This window comes from Copidosoma floridanum, unplaced genomic scaffold (genome assembly GCF_036245765.1).
Source record: "Copidosoma floridanum isolate Cflo_tuat_1 unplaced genomic scaffold, Cflo_Japanese_pri ptg000031l, whole genome shotgun sequence".
Lineage (NCBI taxonomy): Eukaryota > Metazoa > Arthropoda > Insecta > Hymenoptera > Encyrtidae > Copidosoma > Copidosoma floridanum.
The window spans coordinates 3,504,339-3,520,948 of NW_028321908.1; the positions used below are offsets into that span (position 1 = coordinate 3,504,339).

General features: G+C 33.9%; 1 protein-coding gene across 1 annotated transcript in view; it reads right to left on the minus strand.

The window, feature by feature from the left end:
• The window catches only part of Adar (adenosine deaminase acting on RNA), a 349,448-nt gene that overhangs the window by 35,246 nt on the left and 297,592 nt on the right, over positions 1–16,610 (minus strand). The window contains exon 6 of the mRNA XM_089597228.1: positions 6,520–6,710. Within this exon, the coding sequence (XP_089453354.1) occupies positions 6,520–6,710 (191 nt within the window). The remainder of the gene's footprint in view (positions 1–6,519; positions 6,711–16,610) is intronic.

A 16,610-nucleotide genomic window follows, 5' to 3' on the forward strand; every position in this document is an offset into this window, starting at 1 on the left:
GTTCTATCAAAGTGTGAGAAATCAAAGAACAGAGTTTTACCACTAACGGATTACATATTTGTCGATTTTGACGCTGCTGTTTCAATCTCCAAAAATGTTCTGCGTCAGTTTCTTGACACCTAAAATTGTATGCATTGAAAGCATTTGAAATTTTTCTTTCAATTCACCTTCTTGCGACTATAGGCGTGGTTAAAACTTTTGTAAGCCCTAAATGCTGTTTTTTGTCCACTTTGTTAAGTTGTAATGTATTTGTTGGCAAAGCAGTTTGACATTCGATAGCCTTAAAAAGGACCAGTGAGCTTAACTCTATCTTGACTAAAATTTTCAGCAAATATGACAGCCTGGATACCTCAGGGTGATCTTCTTTGGCCTGCTGTTGTAGTACCAGACTGATCAGGAGAAAAACTACAAGGTTTGATGCGTTAGAGCTAGTTGTAGTGCTCTTTCCCAACTTCTCTTGGCAACACGCCCAGCGCAGATCTCGAAGAGAACCAGTGATGCCTGGTTGAATGTTAAGAGTCACGAGAGTAATGCAGGGTTGTCAATGGTTGGGGTATCCAGTCTCACGACGAAACAACTTCACTCGGGACGTCTGCCAGTTAATAGCTGGCTTGGTTTACTAGTGGCCAGCTTAACAAATATAGTCTTTTAGTGGACAAATTGTTGCCAGAAGAATAGTTGTAATAATGTATTTGTTAGCAAGGTAGTTTAACGTTAGACGGCCTTAAAAAAAAGCGATGAGATTGATGTGTAAGTAGAGAACGTAAATACTTATAATGGCCCTGAAAGGGCCAGTGGTGATTCTTCCAGTCATTTCTTATTATTATTTTTAAACTCGATAATTCAATGCTGGCTAGGAGTAGCTTGACTTTTATTCTCAGAGTCTCTGCGTACGGAGGCCGTGCTGGAGTGAGGTACACCGATAGTCGAAGAATAGCTCGTCTTTAAGTCGTTCCCTAGATAACTAACCGTCTACCATTGGTCAGGGAAGTCAGCCTGAAGAATACCTTCTCTTTGGGAATGTCGTTAAGACGAACCACTAAGAAGGAGGCTGATGAAATTTCCAACTTTTCAGGGTAATTTTTCCTGGTTTGCTGTTGTAGAAAAATCTGTTCAGGTAGCACCAGGTTGGTTATAAAAACGACCACGAAACCCTAAATTGTTGGAACAGACTGTGCTCTGCTAGACATCTCCTGATATGACACCGGAGATTTTGGCGTTTATAGCGCCTTTTATTCGTGTAACTTGATAATTTTGGTGATTCAGGATTGAATTTGACGTAAGTCGCTTGTTCAGTGAGTGAGAGTGTTTTCAGTAGCCAGCATTCTCAGTTGCATGGCTCAGAACTCTAGTCTTGATGCGTTGCCAGTGAACGACTATGGTTTTTGATAATTTACTCGGGAATATTATAACTAGACTTACTTTCTTCTATTGCAGCTAGCTTCGACTTTACTTCTACATTACCTAACGGATTCTACTATACTAGAGTGAAAAGCCAGGGTATGGGCTTGTTTCTGGCATCAGGTAGCTAGTGTGAAATGAAATCTATTCAATATACAAGTATACTCCTATGGAAATCTTACCTGGGCACACTAGCGCCACCTAATGCTAGAAACAAGCCCATTGTTGCAAAACGTTGAGCTTATTTATTGCTTTTGTTATTAATTTTTTCAAGATAAAAACTTTACTAAGATCATCTAGGAAGTGCCAAAAATCAGTATACGAAATTTCAGCCAGAACGGTGCGAAAATTTGAAATTGAAATTAAACGAGAAATACTCTCAGTCAAGTGAAATATTCAAAAAACTATAAGGGCGGAAAACTTAAAAGTTGGCTTTGTTTCACAATATTTTATTATTCGCAGACAGCTGTTTCGGCATACGTAGAGGACCTTATATTCGATTCGACCTCCCCCCTCACAAGTAATGTTTTACACTGGTCGAGGTATGTCGATGATGTGTTTTGCATCTGGAAGGGTACAGAGAGGACAATGACCAATTTTCTCAGCTACATAAATGATTTAGTACCGGGTATAAAATTTACAGCAGAAGCTGAAAATGACAATAGTTTAAATTTTCTGGATCTAAAAATAACACGAAAAGACGGTGAGTTGTTGTATGAAATTTATAGAAAACCAACTTTCACAGATACGTTAGTACCGTACGATTCAAAGCAGTCCATCAATATAAAAATGAGCGCATTTTACTCTTTTGTACATAGATTATTAACAGTACCGTTGACGAAATCTAATTACGAAAAGGAAATCAATCTATTAAAATGTTTAGCAATTAATAATGGTTACAATGAAAACCTCATAGATAATCTAATTTTTAAAATAAACAATAGACTTATTTCAAAATATTTTTATGCAGTCGCAAAACAAACCAAAAAATTTATTATGTTGAATTATGTTCCTATAGTATCCGATAAAAAAAGAAATTTTTTAAAAAAACAAAATGTAAATACAATCATGGTCAACAAACGTAACTTAAAATCCATTTTATGTAATAATAAGGAAAAAGTTGGTATTTTACAGAAATGTGGTGTTTATCAGATTAATTGTTCCGAATGCGATGCCATATATATTGGACAGACAGGACGTGCCCTTTCCGAACGTATAAAGGAGCACAAAAAGTCTATTTATAATGATCGCAATACGACGGGTTTTAGTGAACATTGTAATTCTAATGCGCATTTCCTTGATGAAAATAATATAAAGTTACTACACAGTTTACCTAAAAGTTTTACATTGAATCTGTTTGAGACAATAGAAATAGAATTAGCAAAAAAACATAATAAATCCATAACGAACGATCAAATTAATTTTACTCTATCTCCAATAATAAAAAATATAATACATAGTATCTCATAAGGTACTCATACACAGGCGCATACATATCATACCGTTAAGCAACAACTACATTTGTAATACTTGTACTTGACTTTAGCGAACTGATGTACATAGACCATTCAGTGTATGTCGAGCATCTGACAATGGCGTAACTGCCGAAACAGCTGTCTGCGAATAATAAAACATTGTGAAACAAAGCCAACTTTTAAGTTTTTACTTATTAATATACATTTTTATTTGAAATGTTTCACCAACGTCCAAGCGAGAAATCAATTATTAATATTATAAGAGCGGGTTTAGATGGAGTTTGCCAGACTGGTATTGAAGCTCATTAGAGTGAGAGAAAGATTTATCACGAGACTACATCCAACCTTTCTCTCTCTTATGACTTTCAAACCATTCTGGCAAACTTCTAGACCCATCTCAACTCACCTTGAGCCAGTCAAATAAATATTCAAGTATTTTAAATGAGACGATAAAAATTTTGTGCGATAAATGCCTATAAACATAAAAAAAAAATATTTAAAAAAGTTTTAAATAATGTTTTTCTTTGTGATCATGTGCATTATTTTTTTTGTATTATTGTTAGGGTATTTTAGTATTCTAATGACATTTGTTTTATTCCAAGTAGAAATATCAACTTTTATGAAGAAATTTCTTGCTACAGTGATTCTAAATTTTGATAATTAATCAGTTCATTTTCATTTTTTAGTTGATTAAAAGCAATCCGTTTACATCGGTTGTGTCCAACATTTTCTTTATTGTTGTTTGTCAAAATGTAAGTCTGGTACTTGCCGTTAGTGACGATAATTTTATAAGAGAATCCCTAAAAATCTGATACAATATCATTTATGTTTGTGAATCGATCAAAAGTCTTTCTATAAAAATTACTAAACTTAATTTCTAACTGTCTTGAGTAAGACAAGTTATTTTCATTTTTCATTATTCTTAATACTTACTGCAAAGTATAATTGCAACTAAAACATTTTGCTCTTGTTAAATTCATGACTTTAACTTCACCAACAGGCATTTTTATCTATTTGTCATGCGCTTGGCATCATTTATAGCTTCGTGCTTCCAGCCCACCTATAAATTGGCCTAAGTTTTTTTGAAGAAGACTAAAGAAGATAATAAATTATACAATTATTTGAAAAATGAGATATTAGAAAAATTAATTTAAAACAGCTACACTTATATTAGCTGGCTTTTTTTCACAGTTTTAAATGTCCTGAGTACCTGACATTGCATTCAGTAACTTCGCAACTCTCTTCCTCTTTTTGCTTAAAATTTCAGTGGAAGCAGCTGAATGAGGTCATTACACAATTTATTATCTGCTAATACAACCATTAAGTTTAAAAGCAATCGGTGGATTAAGTAATGAACACTTCATAATTTGTGATATTCAGCAATACTTTAATTTTATTACTATCGACCTTACAAAAACATTTTTTATTATCCCATTCAAAAATAATAGTAGTAGCTCTGGGGAACATAGATTCAATTGTATCCAGTTTGATTCGACTACTTTTGACTGGCAACTTGACGGTTACGAGCACCACTGCTCATTTGGAACAAACTCATTTTTACATCGAATAGAACACCTGAAAGATAACATATTTGATGCACATGAAGGAGTATTTTCACAATATAACCTGTACTGCTCTGAAATGCTTTATTTATCTGCGTTATCCCACGTATTTACTTAGTTTAATTACTTGTCAAACTGATTTGTGAAAATTACATGGCCAAGTGTGCGTGTACGGAAACAAAAATCGTCAATAAAGCTTCATTACCAAACTTACCACAAGTGGCGACTAGTCACGAATGACAAGCTTCACCTAACATATTCTCAGTGGTGGCACGTACGGCATTCCGTTAATAGATGCTGCGAGAGCTCATAGTTACTTACGTGGTAGAATGCGTGCCTTACATCTAGAGGGCTCAGGTACAAAACAGCAATTCGTCACTTTTTCGCGGGCACCTCTGTGGTTTTTTGATATTAAACAAAATGGTGCCTCAAATTATTTGTTTTTGACTATACAATTTTAAAATTCAAAAACACATAAATTTAGTATAGCATCGTTAAATTTAACTGGTGGTCACAACAAAGAGGCTGCGTTCATATGTACGCGTGTTCGGCTGCCGAAAATAACCACTCTTTCACTTCTACGGTAGGTTATCGGCTATTCTTACACTGGAAGGTCTTATTTAACATGCGTGTAAACACAGCTTAGGTGAGACAAGGCCAATAAAAGATAAATAAACATACAGCTATTTGCTATTAGTAAAAATTAATGTACTGCCATTTTGTACTCCATGCATCTCAAAAGTGAAGACATTTAATATTGAAGTTAACGTTATTTAATATTTATCAAAATTATTATTAGCTTTAAAACGTTAAATAATTAGTTATCCAAAGGGGAAATGGCTTGCACGGCATTTACATGGTCTTCTTAGTTAGTAAATACGAATCAATAGTAGAAATTGCTAGATTTCAATGAATACCCACTATGAATAATAAATTAAGGGTAGTTCAGAAATTATTGAAGTTTTTTCCAGAGCCCAATTCAGAGCACTTTATTGTTTGTTGACTAACTATACTGTGCAAAGCAATTCATACATTAGTAATTTAATGCGAAAGACAGAGAGTGCTTAGGGTAAGCAATAGTACATAATTATAATTTATGTAAGCTCTTCTGATAACAACCCTTGGATAAATAATAAAAGTATGAATGTAGTAGTATCCATGGTATTGATTTTTATTTTACTATAAATCTGCAAAAGATGAGAAAGTATAAGTCAAAGCAAAGTAATATATTAAAGTCGACAAAAAGGAATTCTAAGAACTGTCGTTTGGGTACTCCAGAAATTTCGCAAAGCACTAAGAAAAACAATAATGATTTCGTTGCATCATTAAGAAAATGTGCCTTTTGAACTGAACAAACTTGTGAAACGAATTTAATAAATAATAAAATATTTTATAAGAAAAATAGGTAATACTGTTTATTTCTGCCATATTAAATAATAAATTAATTCCAAGTTTGGCAACATAATTTAAAATGTAAAAAAAAAAAATGAAAAATAAATGGTAGGCAACGAAAACATAACATGATTTTCCATTTTCCTTATCACTTGTCGTGAGTAAGAAGTGCAATCATGAAATTTAGTAGTTTACGTAATGTTCAATAAAATAGCTATGTACAACCAATTATGTTATGCAGCTAAAGTGTCGACAAAAACTGATAAAAAAGAAAGGAAACTTACTATTCCTGTAATCTCCTTGATAACAAGCTGTAAACCTAAGTCTCACCTAACTCAGCGATTTGAGTAACCAATTGTTATACATACATAATACATGTTTTAGTAGTAGTAGTAAATCAAGTAATTGTAACTTGTTCGAAAGTAGATCAAAACCCCGTTGCGTCAGGATCAATGTAACGTGCGTGCGTGTGTGTGTGTGTGAGCTTGCGCAAGTGTGTGCGTGCGCGCACGTGCGCGTAAAGGGAAATTTAAAACTGCTATAGGGTTGTGGGATCACTGAGCTTAAACTGCTAGAGCTTATCTTCTTAATCTTTTTTTAAATTCACAATCGACTAAAAACTAGATAAACAACCACATTAATAAGTAAGAGAATGTTACTTGGTTAAAATAAGCAAACACTTGTCTTACCGAGTAATTTTGTACAGAAGATTTAGCATCCAAATAATTGCGACAAGAAGACTTGTCAATATCATCAATTGTACTTAATTTGCCAAGAAGGTTATAGAACTTTGCGAAAAATCCATGTTTCGATATTCTTGATGGTTTCCCAAGTTCATCTTTACCGGTCGTACAGTTAATTATTTCTGCTTCCAATTGTCCTGAAATTTATCAAAAATAAATTAAACCACATTTTTTATGTATCTGTAAATAACTGAATGATTAAAATACATACGGTGTAGAGGTGAACAAGTCACAAAAAATTAAAACGTTGGTGATAAAAATGCATAGTATTAATTTCTAAAAATACAATGTAAAATTAGTTCTTTACTTATAAAGTGATAGATAGTAATCACTGATAGTAAAATTTGTGTGATATAAAACTATTATGAATTAAGGAAATTATATTACATGAAAATTCAGAGAAACTATTTTTACAGCTTTTAGGATCGCAGTGTTCAAACATCATTGTTATGTGTATAGCTCAAATAATAAAATTTATTTAAAAGAAATAAAAGATATTCGAACCCCTTCTCTTTTATAAGCTCTTCATATAGCACTATATCTTGTGTTGTTGCATAGTTTTGAGTAGTTTTCGAATAAAAAATAACAAAACATTTTGAACGCCTATCGAAATAACTCTTTCATCAATTTGAAAAATTTAGTATCATCCCAGATTAAAAGAATTGCATAAGGCAAACTGAATAAAATGTGTATTGACAATTTAGCGTAGAACAAGGTCTTGAGAGTATCTCGAAAATAAATTATTTAATCTTGCATTTTAATTTATATGTGTTGTCGCATATTCAATGCTTTGTGTTGACAACGGAATAAGACGGAATCAGGAGTCATCAGAAAACGGAATATAATACTCAACATAAATTTTATAGAAATATGAAATATATTTTCACCAATTTGATACACCCTTTGGGTGCCATTTCCACTTCATTCGCTCACAGCTCGTGAACATGTATCTCACTAAGAGCGATCGTAGCACCACTACGCTTGCTTCCCTCTCCTGCGGTTCTCCCACAGTCCCATTCCTCAAGTTTCGCGCGTTCTACTCGCGAGTTTTGCGTTTGCGCACCGCGACCTGTCGGTAATGAAGAAGCAAGCCACCAAATTCAAATAGGGGCAGCTCACATTCAACACTACAGCTCATTACTTTCGCATCATAGAGATTACTTTTCAGCTTAACGGCCCCCTTTTGTCTGTGCACGCTAGTGAAACTTTCAGTTTAACCAGAACTTCGCATTTATATCGAGGTCCATGACATCAAGTAGTGTGGCTTGACAGCCACTAGTTTCTTACGCTAAAACAAGTCGCCTCGGTTATTCTACGACATCAAATAGACATCTATGCAAGCTCTCGTGGCAGGGCTGGGTCACGCCAGCTGTTTTACTTCTAAGCTTTTTGTTGAATGAAGGTACTTTGCTGTTTAGCTTTTTTGCACACCAGTTCACTTGATAAAGACTACACCGGAAAACAGATTAGCAACTGCAAGCGCGTTTTAAGTTTTATACATAATCTCAGTATCGCGTTTCCTTAAATATTAAGACTTGAAAATTAAGAACAAGGTATATTTTGTGCCTCTCAACATCCACACTAAATTTCAAGGCGATTGGCTGTAAACTTTTTGCAAACCACTGCAAGAAGCAAAAATCGTTCCTCCGCAAAAAAGTTGGACGTAGCTGGTTTTTCAACGTAAGGTAAATGACCTAATTATGAAACAAGGTTTATGTATGAAATGGATTAATATAAAGCTAAAACCTCATTCATTGCTATCGAAAGTGTTTTTGTAATAATCATACCTTATTTTCCTTAAAACAGGTATGTCTCATTAAATAGGACATTAGTTTCAAGTATGTCCGTATGCTTGAAACGAAAAACTGCGTGTTTCATATTCCATGGACGTGTACATATCACACAAAGTCCCTTGCTATGAAACAGTTCCCGAATAACTTTGTTTATACTACATAATACTAAGTTTTAAAAATTAACAACATTCAAATACTCATAGTAAATTGATTGTTACCAAAAAATTGAGTGCAAAATTAGATTTTATTTACTGATAAAAAGGTAAGTGTACTAAATCATAACAGTAAAATAAACAAATAACTAACCTATAAATTTCTCTTATATGGGTACTTACAGCATAATTGCTGTTATATTTCTTTTTTAAATAACAGTTTAATTAAATTTTCAGATACATTTGTACAAGAGTCATGAAAACTGCTGACAAGAAAAAGCAACAATCATGCAAAAAAAAGTCAGCAAATCAAGTCCCCATTCTGTACTAACTTAAAGTGGTATAATTTTGAAAAAATCAGTTATGGTGGAAAAAAGCGATGGAAAAAAAACAAAGTGAAAAGAGTTCAATGCACTGAAGATAAGATAAGTAATGCTCTGAAATTAGTTGATTCGGGTTTCTCTTTCAGAAAAGCAGCTAATGCTTATGAAGTGCCAGCAGCAACTGTATGGAGAAAAAAACAGAATCCAAATACTGCAAAAAAAATAATGGGTCCTAATACCGTTTCATGATGAGAAAAGAAAGTTGTTGACTCGATTATATACAAGGCTGACTAAGGTTCTCCAGTGACAAAAACAGAACTTCTTGACTCTATGGAAAAATATGTAAAGTTATTGAAAAAATCAAGGCCTTTTATCAATGATCGCCCATGCCGTCACTGGTATGAGAATTTTATGAAGCACCATCCTAAAGCATCACTCGGAAAACCACAACATCGAAGTATGAGCAGAGCAAATGTTACACAAGAGGACATGAAAGAACGGTTCCAAGATCAAGAAGCTTACTTGAGATCCAAGAACTTGATGGACATCACTCCAGACAGAATATTTAATTGTGATGAAACCAATATTGCATTGTGTCCAGAGTCAGAGAGTTTTCACAAGAAAGGGTTTACGTTCAGTTTATGAACTCGTTAATCGAGAAAAGGAGAGTCTTACTGCCCTGTTTATGTATGCTGCAGACGGCAGCCGAGCTCCACCTATGCTTATGTTTAAGTATAAAAAAGAAGTTCTAGAAATTATGGTTGAGACTACTCCTGCAGTTTGGGACATTGGTGTATCAGAGTCTGGATGGATGACAACTGACATTTTTTGAGTTAATAACTAACGTCTTCCACCAGAGGCTCTGGACATATCATTTTTTCATCCCTTTAAAGAAGCCTGGAGAAAAATGGTTTCAAAGTAGAAAAATGAGAAACTAACAAAACGATGGACAAAAGAAGACTTTTCAGTGGTTTCAAAAATCACACTTGAGAGTATGAGCGAGGAAAAAAGTATAATTAAGGGTGGACTTAAAGCATCTGGGCTGTACCCTTTTCAATTTGAAGCTGCTGATTTTAATGTTTTTAATAAAAGAAAGAAATCCAATGGACCTATAAAGCAAGTTCAAGACTCAACTAGCTTCATTCTACTGGAAACATTTCAGAAGAGCTTACCTAATGAAACTCTTGTTGAGTGTGAAAATGCAGTTCAAGCTGGATCATGGACAGGTAACATTGAAAAAAAATGTATGTTCGAGTACTAAATCAAGCTGAGTGGAAATTCCATCGGTATATAATCCAAAAGTATTGCTCTATTATACTTTTTTTTGAGGTATCTGAAAATCATGATTTTGAATATTTACAATTTTGAAAATTTTATTGAAGTTTTAGGAATAGATTCACATGTTACGTGGGAGATGTGGAGCTTGGGGGTGTAAGGGGATTGAATACACGTGGAAGAAAGTTCATGTCCGTTTTTTAGTGTCTCAAAGCGAGAGCAGTCGCGTACGTGGCGTTAGGTTCGGAGGCTGATCGGAGAGAGAGAGAGAGAGCGGGAGAGCTGATAACGCTCGGGCCCACCGCCGAAAGGTGATCATCATACTCTGTATTCGTTGCTCATGCACCGTGAGAGGTAAGTCTTGGGCGCGAACTTACAAAGGCTCTAGATACTGTACGTCACACATATGCATAAATTTTTTTTTAAGATTAATCCTTAACGATTACATACTTTTTAATTTAATTTTTATATTTGAGTGAAATTTATCATGAAAACTTTGTCAATAATAATATAAATCTACCTGATACTAATAAAATATCTCAAGATGCTGCTTTAACTATTTCTTGTCCCAATCACTTACCATCTAATAGTCATCCAATACCTGTGAATGTTGAACAATAATTTCATTCTCACAGTTTATATCTACCATCAATGAACAATGACCCAAATGTTGAAATCATACGTCTTTCACAAGATAGTGATCATTCGAAATTGCAACAGTTAAATATCGTTCAAATTACTTCTAATGATATTTTAAGTGCAGATATAATAAGTAGTGATTTTGTAATAACCAAAAAGAACTGCAAAACATGGGTATAAAAACGATAGAGTATCTTACAATTAAATTTCTTGCATTAATGGGCATAGCAATTTCTTATTATTAATTTGTACTTGTTTTTAGGGCTGAATCACAAAAAACAAATTAATCACATCTTGCAACCAATCAACATTGAAAATGCACAGAATCAAACAGTAGATGATAAAACTAAAAAGGCTCCAGTACTCACTGAAACTCTAGAAAAAAATAATGATAACCAACTCTGTCCGAAGAATACTTTTTGTATCAACAAAGGTGAGTTATACTTATAAGTTTAACAACGTGTTCAAGCTTTTGAGCGGTTTGCAAAAATTTTACAACCGATCGTCTCGAAATTTGGTATGGATGTTGAGGGACACAATATATACCTTGCACCTAATAAGTATTTATATTTAAGGAAATACTAGTTATAGAATTGAAAAAAAAACGGTCCTACGTAGCACCTTTTTGCAAATTGCGAAAAAACGGCTGGACCTATTTTATCCCACTGGAGCTTATTTTCTTGGTCTTGAAGTTTTACATCTTTCTTACTAGTACAACTTTTCTGTCTGACTCTCCAGTTTTTTTCTAGACGTTAAAAACCATTTTTGGCCACTATTACCATTTTTCTGGGCCATTAGCTGACATAATTTGAAGTCTAAAACTATTTAGATTTGTTCTGAAACCGTTTAACTACCACGCAGATTTTTTTTGCGCTAATAGCAATTTCCCTAAAAAAACCATGCTTTTTTGATAATTTTATCGTACTACATAGCCTTATCAGAGTCAGAAAATGGACGTTTTGGAATAGTAACAGGAGTTTTTGGTTCTGTATACAGTTTTAGATGAGAAATAAATGAAACGGCTGCAATTATATCAGAAGAAGAGAGAAATTAATAGCTGAAAGGCGATAGAGTGAGCGATATTTTGTTCTGCTATGAAAGAGCAGTTCAATCCTTATTTTCTACTTTTCTACTCCATACTCTGTAATAAATATACACCATGGTACAAAACATCTCAGCACACGTTCTTTTTTTTACGTTAGATTTATAGCTACTACACCTTGCTAGTGAAAGCACTGCACAACAACTTTTTTACACATACTGGCATAGGTCACTCTATGGATGAGCCTAACCTGCGGATCTGAAACAATTTACATACAAGTACAAATGAGTACACCAGCACACACATACGCAACCTTAAAATAAAATAAAAATATAACGTGGTCGTTTTTCATTTTGAGCCGAAAAACACCAAAACTCGACTCTATGTAAAATTTGATGTTTTAGGCTCGTTTTAATGCCCTGTGTACGTGTGTTTGTTTTTTGTTATGTTTCATGCGAGGAAAGAGGAGAGGACGACGGAGACATGTAGCCGGTGAGAAGAGCAAAGAGAAGTGGGAGCGGAAAAAGCGAAGAAATGTGGAATTAAAAGACGACAAATAATGTTAACGTTAATACTGTGTTCGCGGGTCTTTATGTATGCGTAAATTTTAGTGTGTATCTGTAGGTTGGTGGGAAAATAGATGGGTTGTCGATTTGTAACGATTATTGTAATTATTTATTGTATTTTTACGGTGTCTCCTGTAAAACTGTAATGCGCCAGAAACAGGGAGTGCATGTGTATATACGTGTAGCTAAGGGGAAAAACGAGACGTGTGCAAGCTAGGTCGTATGAGAGAAATAGGGGAAAGAAAGAGATAGAAGAGATTTCGACGCAGTAGGACGCGAGCAGCGAGACTGAGAGGGCTCCTTGAGGGAAGGTTAGCGATCAATGGGGAAGTGAGGAAGAGGGACATAGTATGTGGCGCCGAAGTGAGGTTGTTGGGGTGTAGGGCGTGTCGAGGGTAAGGGTAAAAATCTGGCGTGTGGATGAGTGTGTGTGGTTGAAGGTACTGTGGATTTCTTTGTGGTTGAGGAAAAAAGTAAGAAGTGTAAATGGGGGGTCAAGGTTACTAAGAGAGTAAGAGAGCAAGAGACAGTGAGAAAAAAGTAGAAGAAAAGAGACAACGCATACGTGAGAGCGAGAATCCAGTTGTCGAAGAGGAAGACAATAAGAGTGCGCGTTTGCAGCGTTGTCTGAGACTCGGCAGACCAGCTGGTGAGACCGACGGTAGGACACCTGGTAGGACAAAGAGAGAATGTATAGTGTGTTCTTGTCGTCGAGTTGATGTGTGAGATAGCTCGTGATCGAAGGAGTTTCGTTGTGGCCAAGTGTTCTCGTGATCGAACCGGGTCGTCGTAACCTCGGAGTTAGCCATTCTCTAGATCGCGTGTCGGGAACTTTGGGTGTGCGTATGCATGTATATAGAAGTGCGGGTGTGGATGTATGAGTATAGGGATGAATGTATAAATCTGCGTCTTGCAAATCAGCACCAGAAATAGTGTCATTTCTTTGTAGTGTTCATCTATTGTAAATAAAATAAAGAGTAGTCTAAAGGTGGAATTCGTGTTAGCGTATTTATTTGTATTAGTGGGGAACATTCATATCCTGGTCATTTCCCTCGGGAACTGTCCACCTCCCAACAGACAGTCCGCGGCGGGGCCTCCTCTAAGTGGAGAGTTACATCGGGAGAGCGAAGCTGAGCCAAGCCAAGGTGTAAGAGAGAGTATTAGGTCGCAAAGTTTTGTCGTTTTAGGTGTCGTATGTGATCGGAGGTGTTTTAGTGCGTTGTATCGGGATGGCTTGAAAACGTCGATTCGGGGCTGATAATGCAACGTTATAAATATATATTGTACTGGTGGGGCTCACGCCCCCCTGCGCGCACTGCGCGCCAACCCCCCAACTTCCGAATATTGTGCATCAATACAAAGCAGTATCAATATAAAGTACAATTAGTAGTTACGTAGATGCTAGATATGTAAGTCCAATGGAAGCAGCTTGGAGACTTCAAGAATATCCAATTTGTGGTAGAAGTCATACAGTTGTAAATCTAGCTGTTCATCTTGAAAATAAACAAAAACACATATTTAAAGAAAATAATATCAAAAATGTAATAAAAAATTATCAAACACCCCTTGCAGCTTGGTTTAAATTAAATAAAGAAGATGATTTTGCAAAATCACTAAAATGTGTTAACATTCCAGAACTTTACATTTTTTAAAGTTACACTGAAAAATATTGCTATAGGTAGATTAAACAAAGTATCTTCAAAAGATCATGAATGCTTTTTTTTTAAACTTATTTTAAATAAATTACATGGGGCTACATCGTTTGAAGACGTTAAAAAACATAATAGAATAACATATGAAAATTTCAGGGATACTGCAATTGCAATGGGTTTAATAGAATATGATTCTGAAATCGACAATATTTTCAAAGAAGCCATAACAATTATGTTTCCATACCAGTTAAGACAATTTTTTGCTTGGTTTTTGATTTCAGAAAACATTCAAGGAGATAAAATATGGAATGAATATAAAAAATATTCTACGGAAGACTTCGATAATGATAATAATAATTGTGCTCTTTTACATATTAATCAAACTTTGGTATCAAAAGGTAAATCATGTAAGTCTTTTAGTTTACCGACACAAACCATTAGCAACTATATATATAATTGCAATATTGAGGAAATATCTTTCAGTAAAAAAATGTTCGATACAATGTACACAAATTTAAATGAAGATCAAAGAAAAATTTTTAACACTTTTTTGTGAACAAGATGAAAAAGTATATTTCATAGATGGTCCTGGTGGATCCGGAAAAACCTACTTATATAAGACACTCATTTATTACTTTATTTCTAGAGGTAAAAATATTTTGTGAATGGCTTGGACGGAAATTGCATCTGTATTACTACCAAAAGGTATGACCAGTCATAAAACTTTTCGTTTACCTCTAGACTTAGATAATGTTGAAAGTGTATTTTTAAAATTTGAAACTGAAAAAAAAAATTAAGGGAAGTTGATTTAATAATATGGGACGAGGCTTCTAAGATTCCGAAAAAAGCTTTAGAAACCGTTGATAGAACGTTGAGAGACTTGTGTAATACAAAACTTTGCTTTGGTAATAAATTAATAGTATTAGGAAGAGATTTTCGACAAATCCTTCCAGTTATAGAAAACGGTAATAGAACTATAATAATAAAAGAAACTATTAAATTATCATTTTTATGGAACTTCTTCAAAATTTTAAGAATATAAAAAAAACATCCGTTCTAGTAATAACGAATTTTTAAAATTATTGTTAAGAATTGGAGAAAAGGGACATAGAAACATTTAACATTTCTAAATCCTGGATAACAAATGATGTCTGTACCAAAATATTTGGTAATTACAGCAACTGTTTTGACAATAACGTGATACTAACTTCACATAATAATATACTTTTTTTTTAAAGAATAAGATTTTAAGTAAATTACATGGGGAAACTAAAACTTATTACAGCATCGATATTGCAACAAATCAAGGTTTTGATAAACCAGATGATAATATTGATATAAATTTTCCCGTAGAAATATTAAACAACATTCATGAAGGCTTGCCACCTCATAAACTTAAATTGAAAATAGGTATAATAATAATGTTAATTCGAAATTTGAGTATATCAGACGGATTATGTAACAGTACACGATTGCAAATTACTCAATTACTGAAGTATAACGTAGAAGGCGAATTAGTAACGGGAGAAAAAATTAGTGATAAAGTTTTAATTCTAAAAATTACATTAAATACTGGAAATACTTCATTATTACCTTTTATTTTATATAGAAAACGATTCCCATTAGTTGTAGCATTTGCTATGACTACAAATAAGTCTCAAGGTCAAAGTTTTGATAATGTGGGATTATACTTAAAAAAACCTTTATTTTCTCATGGTCAATTATACGTGATTTTATCAAGATGCAAAAATGAAAATGGAATTTTTGTTTAAGTCAATAGACAAAACAGTTTAAAGATTGAAAATATAGTTTGGAAAGAAATTTTTTAATAAAATAATGTATCTTATATTCATAACATGATTTAATTATTGTTTTTTTATGTATAGGTAAAATTTATTAATAAATAATACATATCATGAATGTATATCGTGTTCATCTATTGTACCAATTTTAGCATTAATATAAAACAAAATAGAAATGAACGTGAGTCTTCGTGGTTTCATCAGGCTTTATAAGATGACTCATAAAGTGATGCAAAACTTTCATTGTATATAATAATGATACTCTAAATTTAACTTAAATTTATGTACGTAAAAAGAAGAATTGTGTATTAAAGGACTATATAAGTGATGATGATATAATAATTATGCGCAACAATATATGTGTATATATTATTTGGTTTCAAAATATTGTTAACTCCATATAAATTGGTTTTTAAACGTACTTAATTGGATAAATAATGATGTTTTGCGCAACAACCCCCTATGAATCAATTTATGACTTTTAATTTCTTCTTTACAATGAAATAAATCATGGCAATAAGACAGTTTTGTTCAAAGATAGGTAAAGACGGTATGATCACGGTCAGGTTTCAAAAAAGTGGTGTGGGGAGGCGGTGGGGGCCATGAAAAAGTTCGTGGGGGTCAGTGGGATGGCTATAGGGGGTAGGTGGGGGAATGTGGGATGTTTTGAGAAAAAATACTATACAATATTTCCATGTGATTTGGTAGGAATGTGGTAATAGACTTTAACACATTGACAGGGCTGGCAAAATGCAACGTTACAAAATGCTTACAAAAAAAGTCAGCCCACCCA